At 39.7% G+C, this 21,891-nt stretch overlaps 1 protein-coding gene across 2 annotated transcripts in view; it reads right to left on the bottom strand.

Moving 5' to 3' along the window:
* Positions 1-836, bottom strand: part of DPYSL3 (dihydropyrimidinase-like 3) — a 173,916-nt gene extending 173,080 nt beyond the window's left edge. The window contains exon 1 of one of the 2 annotated variants that reach the window (XM_006893731.1): positions 277-836. In XM_006893731.1, coding sequence (XP_006893793.1) covers positions 277-657 — 381 coding nt within the window. In that variant the 5' untranslated portion in view covers positions 658-836. The remainder of the gene's footprint in view (positions 1-276) is intronic. The other variant, XM_006893732.1, reaches the window with a different exon arrangement.
* Between the last annotated feature and the right edge of the window lie 21,055 nt (positions 837-21,891).

Below are 21,891 nucleotides of genomic sequence, written 5' to 3'. Positions count from 1 at the left end.
AGGCAGGGAGACCGACCCGCGCGCGGCTCGCCAACCCTTGTCCCGCACTCACGGAGATGCTGCAACTGGGAAAACTCGGGAATTTTGGGTTCAGGCCAGGAAGTCACGCTACAGTTAACCAACGAAGCGGTTGTGTTTTGTTTGATTCCTCCCTCGCCCTCCCCCGGTCCCCCACCCTCGTGCAAAGTGAGCGGGAGAAAGTTGTGCGGGAGCCATGGCGTCCAGGACTGGAGAAAGGAGGCACAGCAGGCAGAGAGGAGACCCGGATCCCCCTACCTTGTCCTTGGGGCCGAGATTCTGCAACACTTCCTTGCCGGTGGCGCTCCGGATTTCCACCCCGGCGGGCGCGGGCGAAGCGGGCGCGGGGTCCCTGCCCTCCTCTCGTCCCTGGCCCCTGCGCGCCGTGTCCCCCTCAACGCCGGCTGGCCCGGAGGTGCCACGGACGCTGCCCTGGCTGCTCCGGGGGGTCTTCGCGCCCCGCTGCCCCACGCTCAGGGCATCGAAATCCAGCGTCTTGCTCTCGAAGGCGCCTTCCACGTTGCAGAACATGCCGCCGTACTTCTGCCGCGGGACTTGGTCCGTGGTGCCCGGGCGGGCCAGGTACACAGGCAGGTCGTCTTCATGGGAGCTGTCCCAGCCCCTTCGGCCCGAAGCCATGGTTCTGGTGCGGTCGCGGCTCCCGGGGTTTCTTCTCCACGGGAGGAAAGGGCAGCCGCCGGCAGCGCGCGCCGAGCCACAGTGACTGGGGCGGGAGGAGGCGCCTGAGCCTTCGCGCCAGAGGCGGCACTGCTGCTCCGATTCCTGCCTGTGTCCCCAGCGAGCCAGCGAGCGCGCAACGCAGCGGCTCGGGCAGCCTGAGCGCAGCTCCCAGGATTTCTCCCCAGCCCTGAGGAAACCGCCCAGCCGACCCTCTCCTGCACCCCCATGCTCTGCAACACGGCTTAGGCACAGTTACTGCTCATCACAAATACAAAGTCTAAACTCGATCGCAACGCAAGCACACACACACTCCCAGCACCCCTGCTCATGCAACAATAGTTAGAACTTATTTCATCTCCTGAGACACAATTCAAGAATCTCTGAAATATCTCCACCTCGAAACTTGACTCCCACATTCACACATGCCTCTGTTTTGTTCACACTGTCGCTTGACCTATACATATTAATCCCAAAACTAAACTAACACACATAAACTCAGACTATTATTAAGCAGTCACAACCCTAGACTTTTCTTATTTGTAACTCTGAGTTGCCTCATCCTAATTCTAGCACTCTCACAGACATAACTCAGTTCTAGAACCCAGAACCATTCACTTTGCCTCATGAGAGGAACTCCTGTACATCCACATAGAAACTGTTTATTACCTCATTGACAATAACAAGAGTCTATACTTGATTCACTGAGGAATTTACATCTAAATACATCCTTAATATGCACAATCCTGGTTGGTGAAAATGGTTAAGTCCCTGATGGCAGAAATGGCTAACCACTCTACTATTAGCTGAAAGCTTATTAGTTTGAGCCCTCCCAGAGGGCTTCCAAAGAAAGGAGTGGTGATCTGTTTCTGAAAGGCCACAGCCTTGAAAACCCCTTGCAATTCCATTCTGCACACAAAGGAGCCCTGTAATTTGGAATCCACTCCTTGGGAACTAACTGCATCAGGCTTGGCTATTTACTCTATCCCTATTTTGCCTCCCACACAATCACCTTAGAGATCACAGACAGGCAAACATCCCAATATTTTGCATGTAAAAATACGATCTTGAAATCATCCCTCCTATAACTAACCTTAGACTAATTTCTCACAGATAGACACAAGTCTAAATTTACCACAACCACAGCTCAACTTGAGTTCACATGGTAATCCAGATTTACCTCACAGACACACAGGGCAGCTCTTACACACAAACTTTCTTTTAATATTACCTTACATACACACAAGTTTTATCTACCTGTATGACATACATTTAGTAACAATCTTGTAGTCCTCCTCACCTATATCCAAATATATTCTAACACAGATTTTTTTTTTTTTGTAGTGTTAAGGGTTTATTTTTCGAAATGACGTTCCTAGGGTATGAGCAAGTCTCATTACATTACATTGAGCAGATTCAGTGACAGATTTTGAGAATCTTTTTTTATAAAAATTTGTATTATTAATTTCAGTAAAGGTGTACAGAGACTTTGGCTTTCCATTCATTCATTGTTGCACTATTCTCCCCTTCCAACCCACCCCCCTAGTACACTACCCTCTTGGAAAAGTAAAAGACAAATCATTTCATTTTTTTACAAACCCTCCCCCAGGTCCACTCCACCATGTAGCCTTAGCTCTAGACTCCTGTCATGACAAAAATACCTAATCACATATCCCTTTTAAACAGTTTTCTCCCTCATCTGTTTCAATGCAGTGTATGTTATTGAACCCATCTTTCTCAGTCTCTCCCCAATCTCAACGTCAGTCCTGTTTTACAACAGTGGCACCATGCAGTATTTGTCCTTTTGTGACTGAGATAATTTACTCAGCATAATGTCCTCCAAAGTCACCCATTTTGAATAATATTGCATGAGTTCCTTGTTTTTCAATGCAGCATAGCATTCCATTGGGTGAATATACCACAGCTTCTCTATCCATTAGTTTGTTGATGGGCACTTCGGTTGTTTCCAACTCTTTGCTATTGTGAACAAAGCTGCGATAAACATGGGTGTGCATATATCTGCTTTACGGTCTCTTTGGGGTATATTCCCAGTAGTAGAATTGCTGGCTCAAATGGTATCTCTATTTGTAACTTTTTGAGAAAGTGCCATACTGCCTTCCACAGTGGTAGCACCATCTTACACTCCCACCAACATTAAATAAGGGTTCCAGTTTCTCCACAACCTCACCAGCATTTGTTGCTTGCTGTTCTCTTAAGTTTTGCTATTCTGACTGGGGTGAGATGATGTCTCAGAGTTGTTTTGATTTGCATCTCTCTTACAGCTAGGGATTTTGAATATTTCTTCATGTGCTTGTTAGCCATATGAATGTCTTCTTTGGTGAAGTGTCTGTTCATATCCTGTGCCCATTTTTCATTGGATTATTTACCTTTATCTTCTTGTGGTGCTCAAGTATTTTATAAATTCTGGATATAAGTTCCTTATCTGATATATCATTATCAAATACTTTTTCCCAGTTGGTGACTTCCTTTTTTACCCTGTTGGGGAACTTTTTGGATGTGCATAGGGATTTGATTCTTAGACGATCCCATTCATCTACTTTATCTTCTCCTGGTTACAGGCTTTTCAGGATACTTGGAAGACTGTTGATGTTGTGGATTAGGACTTCTAGCGTTGTTCCTAGCTTTTCTTTAATGAAGTTTATAGTCCTTGGTTTTAGTCCTAGGTTCATGATCCACTTTGAGTTCATTTTTTTTATATGGAGTGAGGTGTGGTTCTTTCTTGGGTCTTTTGCAGATACTTTTCCAATTTTGCCAACACGATTTGTTAAAAAGGCTGTCATTTCCCCACTTATCTGATTTCATCTCCTTGTCAAAAATCAGTTGACCATACATAGATGGGCTGATCTCCAGGTTCTCAATTCTATTCCATTGATCTATGTGTCTGTCATTGTACCAGTACCATGCTGTGTTTACCACCAGGGCAGTGTAGTAGGATTTGAAATCAGGGAGTGAGATACCTCCTACCTTTATTCTATTTTTTTTTTTTAAGAACATAATTCACTTTATTTGTTATAGAAAATCCACTAGGTGATGGCCACGGCTGGAGCCTGAGTCCTCTGCACGGAGACTCTGGTGTGAGTCTTTACAAGATGATCTGTGAATTCCTGGTAGGGAGACTTCGTGAACACCGTCTCTTTCCAGAGATCTGGGGTCAGATAGCTGTAGGTCTTTGAGATGGCATTAAAGGTGGCCTTAGCAAAGTTGCCCAGGGTAGCAGTGCAGCCCCTGGCTAAGGTGTAACAGTCATCAATTCCAGCCATCATCAACAGCTTCTTAGGCACAAGGGCTGAGACGATTCCAGTTCCTCGGAGTGCAGGGATCAGACGCACCAACACAGAGCCACAGCGCCCAGTCCTTGCAGGGAACGGTGTGAGGCTTGCCAATCTTGTTCCCCCAGTAGCCACGCCGCACAGGGACAATGGAGAGCTTGGCTAGAATGATGGCCCCACGGATAGCAGTAGCCACCTCCTTGGAGCACTTGACGCCCAAGCCAACATGGCCGTTATAGTCTCCGATGGCAACAAAGGCCTTGAACCTGGTCTGCTGGCCAGCACGTGGCATGATTTTCAACACTTCATCCTTGAGGGACATGCCCAGGAAGAAGTTGATGATCTCAGATTCCTTGATGGGCAGGGAGAAGAGATAAATCTCCTCCAATGATTTAATTTTCATGTCTTTCACCAGGCGGCCCAGTTTGGTGATGGGGAGCCACTCCTTGTGCTCGGCTTTGCCTCCTCGAGCTCCACGGCCCCTTGCACGGCCCCGTCCACGGCTGAGGCCCCGACCCCGCAGACAGTGACCAAAGCCTCCGTGGAAACCGCCGCGGGCTCCCATCCCAGGGCCTCCAGGCCCTCCCGCTGCACCGGCGTCATCCGCCATTTGGTGTTTTCTCAGAAAAGCTATTCTATTTTTAAGGAGTGCTTTGCTTATTTGGGGATTCTTTCCATTCCAAACAAAAGTGGAGATTGCCTTTTCCATCTCGTTGAAGAATGGGATTGGTATTTGTATTGGGATTGCATTTAACGTGTAAATTGCCTTTGGTAGTATTGCCATTTTCACAATATAGAGTCTTCCTTCCATGAGCAAGGGATATTCTTCCATTTCTCAAGGTCTCTTTTTGTTTCTTGTAGTAACGTTTTGTGATTTTCTTTGAATAGATCTTTTGTGCTTCTGGTTAGTTTTATTCACAAGTCCAAAAACTACATAGGTTGTATCACTTCTGAGCAGTTGAAAACAGAGCTTGTGCTGCCCAAATGAAACTGATGCTCCTCTCAAAAATTCACCAGTTGGTATATTTATTCAACTAGCATGAACTAACTACTATGTTGTTTGCAACGTATTGAAGGGACCATGTGAAATAAATCAGATGAGTATTCTGCCTCACAGGAGTAAAATGTATTACAACCATTTAGGAAGCACAGAGATAGCCCACTATTCTGCTCAACATATAAACTTTACTATCTGAGCACCACCTCTATTGCATTATAAGTATCATAAAGGCAGAAATCCAGCCTGTTTAGTTCATCAATTTTTATATACTGTGCCCAGAATACTGGTAAGCTTATTTATAGATGCTCAACAAACAGAATAATAATAACAAAAGGCAATAGTGGTAGAGATGTTGCTTTGTGGCAAGCACTATTATGACTTACTCACTTAACTTCTTTCATCCTTGTAAGTTTCTTGTCCACATAGACGCACTCTTGGTAATATTGCATTTGAAAAATGGAAACTCTGAACCCAAATTATGGGATGGAACTAGGATACTGGAAACTGTGATGAGCTGTCAGGTTTTTGATAGCTGTGAAAGTTTGGGGATGGAAGTTGACCTGGACCGGAATCTTAACAAGCATGGTGATACTGTCAAATTGTATCAGACCACAGGGAAGAGAGTACTGCCTGTGCTCTATCAAAATTAGTCACGATTTCTTAAGCTGGTTTGTTAACAGCTTAAAAACTGTGGGCTTCTTTCAAACAAATTCAGATTGGAGATGGACACGAATTTCATGTAAGAAATCAGTATAGCATCTGTCCACTTCCTTCCTCTTTGCTCATTTAGATTGTTTTCTTTCCCCTACTGCTCTTGGTCCCTTCACTTTTCATGAACCTCTTTACAGATTTTAGTGGCACATTGGCCATGTGTCCATCACTGTTCTACCTTCAACTGTGTAACTTTATTCTTGTGAAGAAAGTCAAAGATCAGTATGAATAGTTCTAAGAGCTACAAAGAAAATATAATAGCCACTTTTGGATTAGTTGATCAAGAAAGACTCTTAAGGATCCATCTATGTTAAGATGAGTATTTGTTGTTGTTCTTATGCGCCGTCGAGTAGCTTGTGACTCATAGCAACCCTATGTAAAAGAGCCCTAAACCCTGTTCTGTCCTGTACCAACCTTATTGTCTCTAACACACCTACCCCTATTTGCCTCAATGACTGAACCAAGCAATGTCATTGAGGGTCTTCCTCTCCTGCACTATCCTTCCATCCTCCCAAACATGATGTCCCTCCCCAAGGACCAGTTCCTCCTTGCAACATGCCCAAAGTATGTCAGACGAAGCTTCAGAATCCTTGCCTCCAAGGAGCAGCCTGGTCTTACCATCTGCTGGATGTAACTGTTCTCCTAGCAGTCCATGGTATATTCAACACTCTTCTCCAGCACCACAGCTCAAAGACATCAATTCTCTTTCTATAATCCCTAGTCACTGTCCATATCTCTGATGCAATTGTGAAGAGTATGGCCTGGATCAGGCGCGCCTTAGTCTTCAGACTGATGTTGTTGCCCTTCAATGCTCTTGAGAGGTTCCTGACCGCCGGCTTTCCCAATGCAATTCGTTGCTTGATTTCCTGGCTGCTGGTACCAAGAGTGTTGATTGTGGAGCCAAGCCAACTAAATCTGTTAACGATTGCACTCTCTTCACCATCTATGATGCTGCCAATTGGCTGAGTAGTGGGAGTTTTTGTTATATTTATGTTGAGCTTCAATCTATATTGAAGGCTGCAGTCTTTGACCTTTTGCAGTAAGGTCAAAGACCTTCAGGTCCTCCTTAGTTTCAGCAAGTGTGATTGTGTCATCTGCATACTGCAATTGTTGATGAATCTTCCTCCAATCCTGATGCCACATTCCTTCTTATACAGACCAGCCTCCCGGATGATCTGTTCTGCATACAGATTGAAAAGATATGGAGACAGAATACATGCTTGGCATATACCCTTCTTGTATCTCCATCTTGTATCTCCTTGCTCTTTTCTGACAACTGCCTCCTGAATCAAGAATAGGGATTCCTATTCTTCTCAGAGTCAGCCACCGTTTGTTGTGATCTATACAGTCAAATACCTTTGCATAGTCAATGAAATGCAAATAGACATTCCTCTGGTACTCTCTGCTTTCAACAAAGGTCCATCTAACATTAGCTATAATATCCCTAGTACCACAGCCTCTTCTTAAACCCAGCCTGCACATCAGACAGTTCTCTGCTGACTTGCTGTTCCAGGTCTTTTTGGATAATCTTCAGCAGACTCTTGCTTGCATGTGATTTCAATGATACTGTTTGATAATTTCTACACTCTGTCTGATGACCTTTCTTTGCAATGGGAACAAATATGGATCTCTTCCAGTCAGTTGGCCAGTGCTTGTCCTCCGGATTTCTTGGCACAGTTTGGTGAGCGCAATCAGGGAAGCGTCTGTTTATTGAAATATGTCAATTGGTATGCCATCAATTCCTTGGGCCTTATTTTTTGCCAATTCTTTCAGAGCAGATTGAACTTTTTCCTTCATCACCACAGGCTCTTGCTCATATGTTACTTTATGAAATTCTTTGTCCGCCAATTCCTTTTGGTACAATGACTCTGTATACTCTTTTCATTTCCTTTTAGTGCTTCCTGGATCATTTAATATTTTGCCCAAAACATCCTCAAGTATTGCCACTTATGGCCTGGATTTGTTTTTCCAGTTCCTTTAGCTTAAGAAATGCTGAGTAAGTTCGACCCCTTGTATTTTCTGACTCCAGTCCTTTGCACATTTCTTTATAATGTTTTGCTTTGGCTTCTCAAGCTGCCCTTTGAAATCTTCTGTTCAGCTCCTTAATTTCTTGATTTCTTCCTCTAGCTTTGGCTTCTCAGTGCTCTAATGCAATATTCAGAGTCCCATCTGACATCACTTTTGGTCTTTTCTTCCTCTTCTGCCATTTTGCATGGATGATATTCTTGATATTCTTCCACAGCTCATTTGGTCTTTGCTCATTGGTGTTCAAGACCTCAAATCTGTTCCTGAAATGGTTTTGAAATCTGAGTGGGTTAGACTTAAGGTCAAATTTTGGTTCTTGTGGATTTAGCTAGTGTTTATTAAGACTTTATTATATACTAGCCCATTTGTTAAGGACTTCTCATAAAGTTTCACAGTTCATCTTAATAATTCTGAAAAACAGGTAGTATGATTATCTCTTTTTTTTGCCAACAAAAGAATGAAGCTGTGAATAAATGCCCAAGTTAGCAGAGAATCATAACTTGAAATAAGATATTGGCAGAGACATGGAGGTTTCCTTTGAGAGGGGTCATATCTGAACATCAGTATTCTGCTTGTGTGTACTCGTGCATGTAAGCAAATGGAAGTTCCCACAGGGATTCTATTTTAAATTTTATTTTGGGTTTTTATCTTCTTTTATAATTTTAATTGTGATTTTAATGCAAGTTTATGGAAAAATGTACACTGGATTGGGACAGATGAGGGAGAGAACTATTTAAAAGGAATGTATGATTAGGCATACTTTATAACACACAGGATTTCTTATGTTAAAGCTGCTGCTTCCGAGCTTCATTTTCTCACTACTGTGTCTGGTGCAGTCATAATTGGATACATCGACTAAATTTCACATCTAAAATCAATGGCCACATATGCACTTATGTACTTAATAAAGGAATCCAGGCAGCCTATTAAAATACAACTGAAATGGGAACGGCAGGCTTGACTCCAGTTCTACAACTGTATGGCCTTAGGCATGTGCCTTACTTAGCCTCTTGATGTCTTTCTGCTTCATGTTCGCTTCACCTACCTAATGGAATTATTAAAGGCTCTTTTCCTTAAGTCAGGCATTGTGGGAAGACTTTCATATGTTACCAAAATCTCTATGATAGTCCAGTAAAGTTAGTATAATTATTATTACCATTTACCTGTGAAGAAAATGAGGCCTTGAGAAGTTAAGTGGAAAACAAACACATGAAGTAATCACTCTCACGTCGATTTTGACTCATTGCGGCCACAAGCACATCAGAGTAGAACTGAGTTCCATGAGGTTTTCAGGAGCTGAATTTCTAAAAGTAATTCACTAGTTTTCCTTTCTTCCAAAGCGCAGTTGTATGGATTCAGCCTCCAAACATTCTGGCTAACAGCAGTGTGTGTTAATTACTTGCATCATCCAGGGACTTCAGAGAAGGTAAGTACCTTGGACAAAGTATCACAGCTTGTAGTCCAAATTAGAATTCAAACCCTCTATTGGCTGAGACCAAAGTCTGCACTTAAGAGCCTTAAGGGTTACCACACAACAGAACTTTGTGGTGAGAACTCAATGAGATAATAAATGGGAAAACCAAAAAATGTGCTAAATACTTCTGAGCAGCTGACTGGATAGTTGTAAAGTTGAGAGACACCTCAGAAGAAAGCCTTGGTGATTTGCATCCTAAAAAACACAGCTACTGAAAACCCTTTAGAAGCAGCATACTCTGGCACATGGCAGATTATGATGTGTCAGAATAGGCTCAGTGTGAATTGACCTTTTTGATTAAACCAACCATGTAAAGAGATATCATAACCATCTCCTCCTAACAAAGGTACTGGCTCTTTGAACATATAGTAAATTTGTCACATTTGTTTCTAGCTGCCTCTGAAAACCCACTGGAAAGTCAGCTATGGGCCAATTATGACTTGATGGCACAGAACAACTATGAAGATAAACAAACAAACTAAAAACCAGCCCACATAATTTGAGATAATCACCAGCATGAACAAAAAGGCACCCAGATATACTCCCTAACTTGGACTTCCCAGTGAAAGAGTTTACCAAAACAAGGCTCAAATAGTAAACTATTTGTATTGTGAGGGCTTTGAAATGGAGCTTTCAAACTGTCACACATCTGCTTAACTTTGTATTTCCTCTAACTGTAAAAAAATCACATGTTACTTTGCATTTCGGTGAATTGTGATGGGAATCTATGGAATATCCGATTGTAACTAGGGAAATGTATTCTGAAGGCATCTTATATTACCCATAGATCAGCAGAAGACAGACTGCCCCTTGTAGAGCAAGCATTGGTGTGCACCAAGCCATCTTGATAATGGAAATACATATAATATCTTTAATGCAAAAATAAATTACCCTTCATTCTTCAAGGCCAAAAATGTACCCAGCACAAGAGAAAAATGGAATAGTCACCAAAACTGCCTCCCTGCTTACCATGAGGAAAGAACAAAGCAGTTATACAAAGTACATGACACACCAGTGAATTTAAATATTTCCAATCAAAACCTATCCTCTGCTTTTCTCTCCTCTGAACTGCTGAAATTTGAGCTTATTTTATGCCCACTCAACCCCTTTTCTGGTCTCAAAGATTGAGAACTTGATTTTTATCTTAAAAATAATATATACAAAGTCCATGTTTGCAAAGTGTTCAGTCCATTGACATTCAGAGAGCTCAGTAAATATTGATTCCGTGTTTCTTCAGAGTATATGTGGATATGTCCTAAATATTGTGCAGGATTTTAAAGAATGAGCTTGATTGTGTCTTCTAATGTAGATATTGCAGACTTTTATGGAACAAATGATCCTATCATAATACAATAATGGGAGCTCTGGTGGCCTAGCTGTAAGGAGTTACATCATCAACTCAAAGACAGGTGGTTCAAATCCACCAGCTGGTCTAAGAGAAAGAGATGGGCAATCTCCTCCCGTGGGATTTACAGCCTAGGAAAATCTGCTGGAGGGTCAGCTATGACTCAGTTCCTACTCAACATTAAAATAACAACGACATAGATATGTTTTCTCCTCTCATTTTCATTTTCTTTGTCCTTGAGTTGGAACCAACTAACAGCTGGCCCACCAGCAGATTCTTCAGAGACTGGAATATACAGAATTGCTGTACCAAAAAGAATCAATTGAACACTGAAAATTTTCAGGAAGTACAATATGAAAAAGAGCAAAGGGTAATGAAAGAGGAAGTTCAAGCTGCACTGAGGGTATTAGCAAAAAAATAAGACCCCAAGAATCTATGGAATACCGATTGGCATGATTTAATTAACATATGTAGTCCTGGATGTGCTCAGCAGTTTATGCCAGGAAATTTGGAGGATCAGAGACCTGGCTGATGGATTGGAAGAGATCCATCCATCTTTGCCCCCCTTTCAAAGAAAGGTAATCCAACAGAGTGTGGAAATTAATTATCTCATTAATATCTCACACAAGCAAAATAGTTTTGAAGAGCACTCAAAAATGGCTAGAATTGTACACTGACAGGAAATTGCCAGAAGTTCAAGCTGGTTTTAAAAGAGGCTGCAGCACCAGGGACATCATCGCTGATGTCAGATGGATGCTGGCTGAAAGTACAGAATACTAGAAGCATATCTATTTGTGTTTTGTTTGTTTTTTACTATGCAAAGGCATTTTATTGTGTGGATAATAACAAATTATGGCTAACATTGAGAAGAATGGGAATCCCAGAACACTTGACTGTACTCATACAGAATCTATACCTAGATCAAGAAGCTGTTGTCTAAACAGAGTAAGGGAATTGTACGGTTTAGAATCAGAAAGGATATACATTAGGATTGTATCCTTTCTCCACAGCTATTTAATCTCTATGCTTAGCAAATAATTGACAAAACTAGACTCTGTGAAGAAACATGTGGATTAGGATTGGAGGAAGACTCACCAATAACCTACACTATGTTAATGACATGATTTTGCTTGGTGGAAACGAGTAGGATGTGAAATCCTTGCTGCAGATGATGAAGGACTACAATCTTTGATATGAATTACATATCAACGTCAAAAAATCAAAATCCTTACCACAGGGTCAACAGTCAGAATTATGATAGATGGACAAAGGAATGATGCTATCATTGATTTCATCTTGCTTGGATCAACAATCAATACCTTTGGTACCAGCAGTCAGGAAATCAGGAGGCAAATTGCACTGGGCAAGTCTGCTGTCAAGGACCTCTCCAAAATGCTGAAGAGCAATGATATTAATTTGAAGACTAAGATCATCTCAATCACCTGCTATGCATCAGAAAGCCAGGCAATGAATGAGAATGGCAAAGGAAGAATCGATGCCTTTGAGTTGTGATACTGGAAAAGCATACTTAATATCCTGTGGATTCTCAAAAGAACAAAAAGATATGCCATGGAAAGGGTATGACCAGGGTGCTCTTCAGAGACAAAGATCATGTTTCATCTTTGATGCTTTGGACATGTAGCTAGGTGAGGCTATTCCTTGGAAAGGGATGTGGTGTTTAGAAAAATGGAGGGTCAGCAAAGGAGAGAAAGACTCTCAATGAGATGGATTGACAGGCTGACTTTAGCAATGGACTCTAGTGTGTGAGAGATGTTGATAAGGGCACAAGGTAGGGCAGGTTTCTGGTCAACTGTTCATAGAGTCGCTATACATCATACTCAACTCGATGACACCTAACAGCAAAAACAGCAATTGCACCAGAGGAGACTCCCCATCTTTTACCTGTGGAGCAGTTGGTGAATTTGAGCCACCAAAGATGCATAAACTCTGGGCTAGATGCATGAGTCCCTCTAAACTAGGCCACCAGCACCACCAGAGCTCCCCTTTATGCATGTATCTTGTCTTGTTAACATGTCTATCATTGTGTGTGTGTCTGCGTCTGTGTTGTGTGAGTGAAAAATGTTATTCCCAACTTTCCTACTTCTAACACTAAGAGTTTACCTGACAAATCAAAGTTGAATTTCAGTTAAATACTTGGTGGCCAAAATATTAACTCTTGCTGTTAGGTATTATCAAGTCATGATGAACCCAGACTCATAGCCCTCCCTTCAGTGGACTTTCAGAGGCAGGAAATCACAGAGGAGGAGATCGCCCATCTTTCTTCCATTGTGTGACTGGTGGGTTCAAACTGCCTATCGTTGGGCTGGCAGCACAACTCTGTGCCCACTAGAACACATATAAAGACATGCTGTTTTTATAATCACAAAGAACACTGTTTTTAAAATGTGTGTCCTGGATATTATTTCAGGTAAAAATAGAGTTATTGATCTTATTACAATCTCCGACTGGAAGTTGCTTATGGAGAATCATTGAACCAATCTATTCTCTCTCTATGATGCTATGAAGGTCTACTACCTAAAGAAACAATAGCAGAATAAAATGAGACTGTTCTCAGTCAAGTTTTCAGCTTGTACACAGCACTGTAGCAGTTGGACAGTTGAATGAGAAAATGATCATTATGATAAGGGCATGATCCTTATGAGAAGGGGTTTACGAATATCCTCGAGGTAAACCCTTTCTACCAGTGGATTACTTAATAAGACAGGACATAATCACCTTCCTGTAGTGAGATTGTTGGGGGTTTCACTCTAATTTTACAAGCCAAGCCAGTTCTAATTATAAATTCTTTGCCTTACATGGTAATGAGAAAATGTGTAAATATCTGGTGACTAACATGACGAAACAGATACTCCAAATAGGCTAATGCACTGGTTTTCTCCATGAAGAGTAATATAATCTAACCTTTTAAATGAAAATCTCTAAGTAAAGACCTGCCAGTACTTTAGATTGCAAGATGCAGTAGAGAGGTGGGCCAGTCAAGGAACCTTCTAATCTGCCTAATCTCTTTTCTTTGTCAGACAGAACATTTCCGAGGTTTCAGAAAAGATACTTATTTTGTTATTTTTCCAGTTACATTATTTGCTTTTTAGGCACTTTAAAAAGGGTCTCATTGGTTTTGTATTAATTTTATAGCAAGCTCGGACTGCTTAGTCAAAGCAACACAATTTTCTCCTGGTTTTTCCCCCCTAAATCAAAGACAAAGACAAAAATAACAGTAACTAATCCTTTGTTTACCTCTCCCTCCCTCCCTTCCTTCCTTCCTTCCTTCCTTTTCAATGAATATTTCAAAACTACAGACAAACTAGAGGAAAATTTAGCACTCTCTCACATACTCACATTCTAGATTTTATAAATATAACTTTTCATCAGCTTACCTTTATCTCTATTTAAGTAATAAACATTATGGAGTTCAAGTGTTCTGCGTATTCCTTTCTAGTGGTCACTTCTATTTTCCTTAAGAAGGACTACAAATCTCATGGATTTTTGTTTAAGCTTTGTTTCTTTAGCTGGAATTTTCCTCCAATGTAGTTTATTCTAAACATTCTCCTTGCTTAATAAATTACCCAATTTAATAAGTGACAATTAACAATAGCTACTGGTCAGAGGTGATGTATCGGAGTCCTCACTCCATCAGGAAACTGCAACATTAGGGTTTCTCTTGTGAAAATAAAGGCAAATTACACCTTAGGAATCTGGGCAAAATTTTTTCCACTTGAACAAGATGAGTCTCTTTAGAACTCTGAACCTCTCAATAAGGCAATATTAACTTTATTAGAAATGAAACGTTAAAAACCCCTAACCATCTTGAATTTGGGGTTTGTTTGTTTTGTTTTTTTTAGAATATCTTTGTTCCTTTCATGGCATGAAATTGGGACAAGATATTTGCACTTAATACTTAAGCAGATAACTGTAGTATTCCTTTGAGCCCACACTAAATAATACATAAAGAAAAGTCATCAAAAGGTGTGTCAACCTGAAAAGAGAAGCTTCTTTTATTCCAGACAGAAATGTGATGAATTTTTAAGACTAGGGCACATCCTGGCTTCAACATAAACAGTAACCAGGCAAGAGTCTGAGTGACAAGAGACACAGAAGGAAAATTGGAAAGACTGTGATAATGACTCTTCTTTTATAGAGCATTGTGTAGATTTTGAAAATATAAATGTATTGATAATACTTTATTACGCTATTGCTTATGTCTGATTTTATTCTTTGTGTTAGTAAATAATTCCGTGGCTGTTTTGTGCCCTGAGATGCCTATTTCCTCCATATAGTTCATAACTGAAATAAATGGATCAGTGTCCCTTAAATATTTCCAAGCTTTCAGAATGACTTTTACTATAAGCAATTATGCCAATCATTTGTGCCCAGTTTCCAATTCTTATTAACACATACCAGGTTACTGATGTGAAGTTTAAGAAATGCATGATATTTAAAGCCAGGAATCCTGCGTTACAATCCTGGACCCATCACTGGCTGAATGAATTTGAGGAATTACAGCTATCTGTTTCTATTCTGTCTTTTACAAACAAACTGGGAATAGGCATCCAGGTCATGGAAGAAAGCATGAAATGTTGCACATCAAGTTGTCCCTTTTCTCTATAAATATTCTATTTTCCTCAATGTACCTGAACAAATCATCGTAGCCCTCCAAAAATACATGCTCAATGAATACCAGCTGCATTCTTTCATTGTTTTCCAAAAGTAGATAGAACTATGCATCATGTAGCTACAGTTGCTGTGGTAATAAGACAGAAAAATATGCTTAAGAAGTCACATCAAGTAACCTTCTATTCTAATCCTACAACTCTTAGATATTTGTACCCTGGAGAGATCCTTACACTAAAGATATAATCAGATGCATATGTGAAGCTTATCATCTAAAAAATGCACTAAAATAAAGACATATTTTAAAGATAAAAATAATTCTAAAAGACTGTTAAAATTTGCTTACCTTTGATCATGTGATGACGTCTAACAACTTAGGACTTATTGAAACACTTAAAATATATTGCTAATTTGCTAAGCTATATTTCTTTATTTGAATTTTACTGTATTGTAAGTAATATACTACAAAGTCATTAGTTATAAAAGAAGGGAAATTTTGTTATATATTTTGCACCAAAAAATACATTATAATTGCAATAAAGTTGATATTAATTCTAAGAATAATTTGAACACTAAAATCAATAAACTTGACATTCTCAAAATTGCATATTCACTGAATATATGAATTTCAACTCTTTAAATTTTCAAAAGAAGCCCTGAGGTTAAACATAATGAAATATGCAATATATTCCTTTATCTGGTGATTTATTTTAATTTTAATACAAAACTTTATTTTTATGACTTAATTTTAATTAAAAATTAATTCTGTAAAGAAATTAAGTTACCTAAAATATTGACTCCATTTATAAAATCTTTATAATGTTGGGGTAAGTTTGGTGAATAGTGATCTTGGCAATTACACAAAATAAAAGAAGAATATAAAAGTGTTAGGCAATTTATTCACTGTTAAGAAGATAATTTCTGACATTGGCTAGAAAAGTCATAATTATTTACTTAAAATCCAATAACCTATGATTATCATAGTAAATCATATCATGATTAATTTTACCATTTGGATTTTATAACCAGTAATTGGTACATCTGTATCCTGAAAAATCTTTGCTTCAGGAAGAAACATAAAGACTCCCCAGGGGGAAGGCAGTCCTAATTTTATTTACAATATAACCATTTCTAACAACTTTAATTACTCACCACAAAAATATCTAATGGTGTAAAAATTCTATTTTTTTGCTTTTGTTTGCATTGTTACCCCTCACCCGGTTTTTTAAACGTTAAGACATTGAGTGCTTGAGAAATTAATTTGAAATTTATGCTTATAAAAAGCTATTCTGAATAATTTTTTTAAAAAATCCAGTTTTGTTTTTATCATCAGAGACACAGGACAGAGCAGAGTTTAGGGATGTTGTACGTAGGGTCTTTATGAGTCGCAAGTGACTCAATGGCACGTAACAACAACAACATTTATATGAAGAAAAGACAATATTTGAACCAAATCCATTTTTCATAAGCAAAGCAGGAGAAGAACGCTGGTAGAGTAACAAAAGGGAGAGAATCTGTTAATCAGTTTAATTCATTGCATCTTTATTGGACATTTATTCACCAGAGAATACATAAGGTGTTATTAGAGTTTAGAATTACAGGAATATTCAAATGCAATACTGATCAGAATGTGTTGCTTTAGAAGAAAAGAAGGCCACAGATCAGTAAGAGTTTTCTGTAAAGTAAAGCACATGAGCTGAGGGAAGAGTAGGACTCTGAGAGAGGAAGAGTGAGATCATTCTTGGCAGAATGTGAAATGTGGAAAGAATAGGGAGCAATTCAGTTTGGCTGGAGAGCGTTCATAGTAGCCACGAAAAAGACCAGGAAGACTGACGGGGACTCACCTGGGGTGAATCTTGATTGAGAGTGTCTGGGATTCTTTTTTTAATAAAAAACAAAACAAAACAAAAACCCCAAACCAAAAAACAAACAACAAAACCACAAAAATAACAAAACATTGAATTTATACCTGTCTTGCAGTATTAGTTATCCTCATAGCCATGAGTTTCAAGGTTTGATATACCAGTCACTTCTACTTCTGTCCTGTGGCCAAGTTTGCCCTATTTTTATATCAATATCAGAAATCATTCTTTGAGCCATTGTCTATAGTTTAAGACAGTAATCCTTTTCTTTTTTTATTACTATTTTATGTGTGTGTGTGTGTGTGTGTGTGTGTACCGTCAAATCTGATCTGACTGGTACAGGAGGAGATTGTCCCTCCTTTTCCCGCCAGAGCATCTGGTGGATTTGAACCGTGCGCCTCTGGGATTGCAGTGCAGTTTCTTGCCACTAGGCCACCAGAGCTCCCCTGACAGTAATCCTTTTCTAAACACAAATTCTTTCAAGGGCAACAATACTTCTTTCAATTTTTTATTGCAGTATAACAAACTTCAAAGTTCTCTTAATTTAAAAAACAAGTTTATATTTGTTTTTTTGTTGAGAGGAATTGTTTGAAGGTGTGTGTGTGTGTGTGTGTGTGTGTGTGTGTGTGTGTGTGTATGTTTAGCACGGAGAATAAGTAGGAAATCTATATTCCAGTTCATGTGGCAACAATTATCAGCCAAACTTGAGTCAGGCTATTTCAGTCCTCTGGACCTTTAAAATCTGTATGGTAAAACAAACTTTGCAAAGATTTTATAAGGACCTAAAAGATTGCTTCAAGGGTCTTCCCCCCACCACACACACAATCTATTAATACAAATATTGCCTCCAGAAACTCTATGAACTTTGATAGTTATAGAAAGGCTTCAGGCCTTTTGTTCATAGGGTCCCTATGAGTCGTTCTCGACTCAACGTCAATCATAAACAACTTTATTCAAATATATACATTGACAACTAAAGTCAAGATTAAAAAAAAAATGAGGATTTTTACCAACTTCTGCAGTCTGAAATTGATCAAACTTGTAATCAAGCGTCATTAGTAAAGGGAGCTCTCTGGTGGCCTAGTGGCAAGAAGTTGCACTGCAATCCCAGAGGTATGCAGTTTGAATCCACCAGATGATCTGCTGGAGAAGGAGGGACAAAGAAATAATAAAACAAAACAAAACAAAAATTTTAAAAAAAGATTCATTAGTAATAATTGGTGACTGGAACATAAAAGTTGGAACCAAAGAAAAAGAATTGGTATTTGGAAATTATGAAATTGGTAACTGAAATGGGGTTGGAGATCAAAGTACTTAATTGTGTGTAATGAATTATTTGTTCACGGAAAATACCTTTTTTTAAAAAATCACAGTGATTACACCCATAGACCTTATCTGATAGAAATCATATTTATTACATTTGTGGAAAGAATCACTGGAGAAGCTCAGTATTAGCAGTCAAAACCAGGTCAGGTGCTCATAGTGTAGCCATCAATTGCTCATATGAAAGTTCTAATTAATGCTGAAGCAACTTAAAGCAAGTCCACAAAGATAAAAACACAATCTTGAGTATATCTCACCTGAATTTAAACTGTGAGTGTAAGAGTCAAAAACAATAAATGAAACCTCGCTGCTGGTGTGGCTCTAGAGGAAGCGTGTAGATGGGCTATGGGCATGTAATATGCTTCCAGCTCTGGAGTGACGAGGGGCTGTGCTGTTCTCACTCCTTCTGGCTCTTTCAGAGAGACACATGGCCCTGTGTCCCTATTTCTGACTTCCTCCTCTTTAGACCACATGTTCCAACAAACAAATGTAGGCATGGAAGAGCTCACCAGTCCATGCCAAGAAATTTGGAGGGCAGATACCTAGTCAGCTGACTGGAAGAGATCCATATTTGTTTCCATTCTCAAAAAAAGAAGAATCAACACAAAGAGGAAATTGCTGAATAATATCTTTAATATCACATGTTAATAAATTTTTGTTATTGTTGTTGTTCTTATGTGCCGTCAAGTTGCCTGAGATCCATACTGACCCTATGTACAACAGCTCTGAAGCCTGCCCTGTCCTGAGCCAGTTTCACTAATTCCAACACACCAACCCCCATTGCTGCAATACTGTATCAACCCATCACATTTGGGGTCTTCCTCTCCTGCGCTGTCCCTCCACCCTTCCACGTATGATATCCTTCACCAGGGACCTGTCTCTCCTGGCTGCATGCTAAAAGTATGTGAAACAGAGTTTCAAAATCTTAGCCTCCGAAGAGAAATTTTTTTCACCCTAAGGCAGAAATATTTGTTTTCTTGGAGGTCCATGGTATGTTCAAGACTTCTCCAGAACCATAATTCAAAGGGACAATCTCCTCCTGTACCAGTCAGATCCGATTTGACCTATATTTGGCCTGGGTTAGACTGATACTGTTGCTTTTCAGCACTCTGAAGAGGTTTCGGACAGCATATTTTCCCAATGCAATTTATCTTTTGATTTTCTGACTGCTGGTGTTAAGAATGTTGATTGTGGATCCAAGCAAGCTGTACTTGTTAACAACCTCAATCTCTTTTTCATCTATCATGGTGCTGTCAATTGGCCCTGTGGTGAGAAGCTTTGTCTTTTTTATGTTAAGCTTCAATCTATATTGAATATTACAGTCCTTGACCTTCTGCAGCAAGCACTTCATTTTTCCTTCAATTTCAGCAAGAAAAGTTGTGTCATCTGCATATCATAGGTTGTTGATGAGTCTACTTCCAATCCTGATGTCACATTCCTTCTCAAAAAAGCCCTGCTTCTTGAAAAATCCAGGATTCACTCCTTTCCTGATTTTGAAGCACGTTGTGTTTTCCTGCTCTGTTCTGGGGACAGCTTCCTGATCCAAATATAGGTTTCACATAAGCACGATGGAAGTTTTCCTCAAGGTTAGCCTCAATTTGTTGTGTTCCACATTGTCAAATGCCTTTGCGTAGTCAATAAATCACACATACACATTCCCCTAGTACTTTTTGCTTCTGCCAAGATCCACCTGACAGTGCCAATTATGTCTCTAGTGCCATGACTTCTTCTAAGTCCAGCTTGTATTTCTGGTGGTTCTCTGTCAATGTACTGTTCCAGTTGTTTCTGGATCATATTCAGCAGGATTTTTCAAGTGTGTGATAGGAGTGATATTGTTCAATAATTTCCAAACTCTGTTGCGTCACCTTTTTTTTTTTTTGTATTGGGAATAAATATGGATCTCTTCCAGTCAGTTGGCCAGGTAGTTGTCTTCCAGATTTCTTGGCAGAACTTGGTGAGCACATTCAGGGCAGCATCTGTTTGCTGAAATATGTCAATTAATATTCCATCAGTTTCTGGGGCTTTATCTTTTTTGGCAAGTCCTTCAGAGCATCCTGAATTTCCTTCTTCATCACCATTCTTCCTGTGTCGTCCTTAGTCATTTTCTATCTCCCTTTAGATTGGCAGTGCAATGCTTTACTGATGAGGCCACCAGAGTTCCCTGGAGAGATCATTTCTTGGAAAAAGACATCATGCAGGGAAAAGGAAAAGCTCAGCAAAAGAGAGGAATGCCCTCAACCAAATGTATTGTCATAATTAAATGGAATAGCAATAAAATGAAATGACAACAATGACATATACCATATATATCATTGTTACAGTTGTTATGTGTCACTGAGTTGAAGCTAACTCACAAGTGATCCTCCAGCAAGTTTTTGGAGGCTGTGAATTGCATGAGAAGAGACTGCTCATCCTTTTTCATAAGTCACTTTTTAATTGGAACTAGACCACCAGAGTTCCAATATATTTCATATATGTCTCATATATCCCATGCACATCCCTTATATATATATATATATCATATCAATTATATCATCATATCATATCATATATCTCACATATACACATATATCATACATCTCACCTGTTTCATGTCTCATATATATCATGTATATCTCACATATGTTTCATTCATTTCAGATATACCTCATATATATCTATGGGAGAAAGGAGATATACAGATGGATCTTTGCAGAGAGCTGAGAGCACCAGAAAAATGACTGTTTGTGTTTCATTGACTATGCAAAGGCCTTTGACTGAGAGGATCACAAAAAGTTGTGGCTAACCTTGAGGAAAATGGGAATCTCAGACCACTTAATCATGCTTATGCAAAACCTGTACTTGGACCAAGAATCAGTCCTCAGAACAGAGCAAGGAAACACTGCATAGTTCAAAATCAGAAAAGGAGTGTGTCAGGGATGCATCCTGTCCCCATATCTTTTCAATCTGTATGCAGGGCTTTATGAGGAAGAGTGTGGCATCAAGATTGGAGGAAGATTCATTAACAACCTATGATATACAGATGACACACTTTGCTTGCTGAAACTGAAGAAGGCCTGAAGCACTTTCTGCAAAAGGTCAAGGACTGTAGTCTTCAAAATGGATTGAAGATCAACATCAAGAAGACAAGATTCTCACCACTGGGCCAATTGGCAGCACCATAGTAGATGGAGAAGAGACTGAGGTTGTTAGCAATTACAGCTTGCTCAGATCCACAACACTCTTAACACCAGTAGAAAGGAAATAAAAAGATGAATTGCACTGGGAAAAATCTGCTGTCATGGACCTCTCCAGAGTGTTGAAGAGCAATGATGTCAGTCTAGATACAAAGGAGTTCCTAATTTAGGTGATGATCTTCTCAATTACTTGTTATGCTTCAAAGAGTTGGACAATGACTAAGGATGACAGAAGAATAGATACCTTTGAGTTGCGATGCTGGAGAAGAGTCTTGACCATACCATGGACTTCCAAGAAAACAAATAAGTCTGTCTTGGAGAAAGTGAAACCAGTCTCTTCTTGGAGGCTAGGATTCTGAA

This window comes from Elephantulus edwardii, unplaced genomic scaffold (assembly GCF_000299155.1).
Source record: "Elephantulus edwardii isolate Elephantulus edwardi_28Jun2011 unplaced genomic scaffold, EleEdw1.0 scaffold00130, whole genome shotgun sequence".
NCBI lineage: Eukaryota > Metazoa > Chordata > Mammalia > Macroscelidea > Macroscelididae > Elephantulus > Elephantulus edwardii.
The sequence above is the reverse complement of the archived record's forward strand: the minus strand, read 5'-3'. Positions and strand labels throughout refer to the sequence as shown.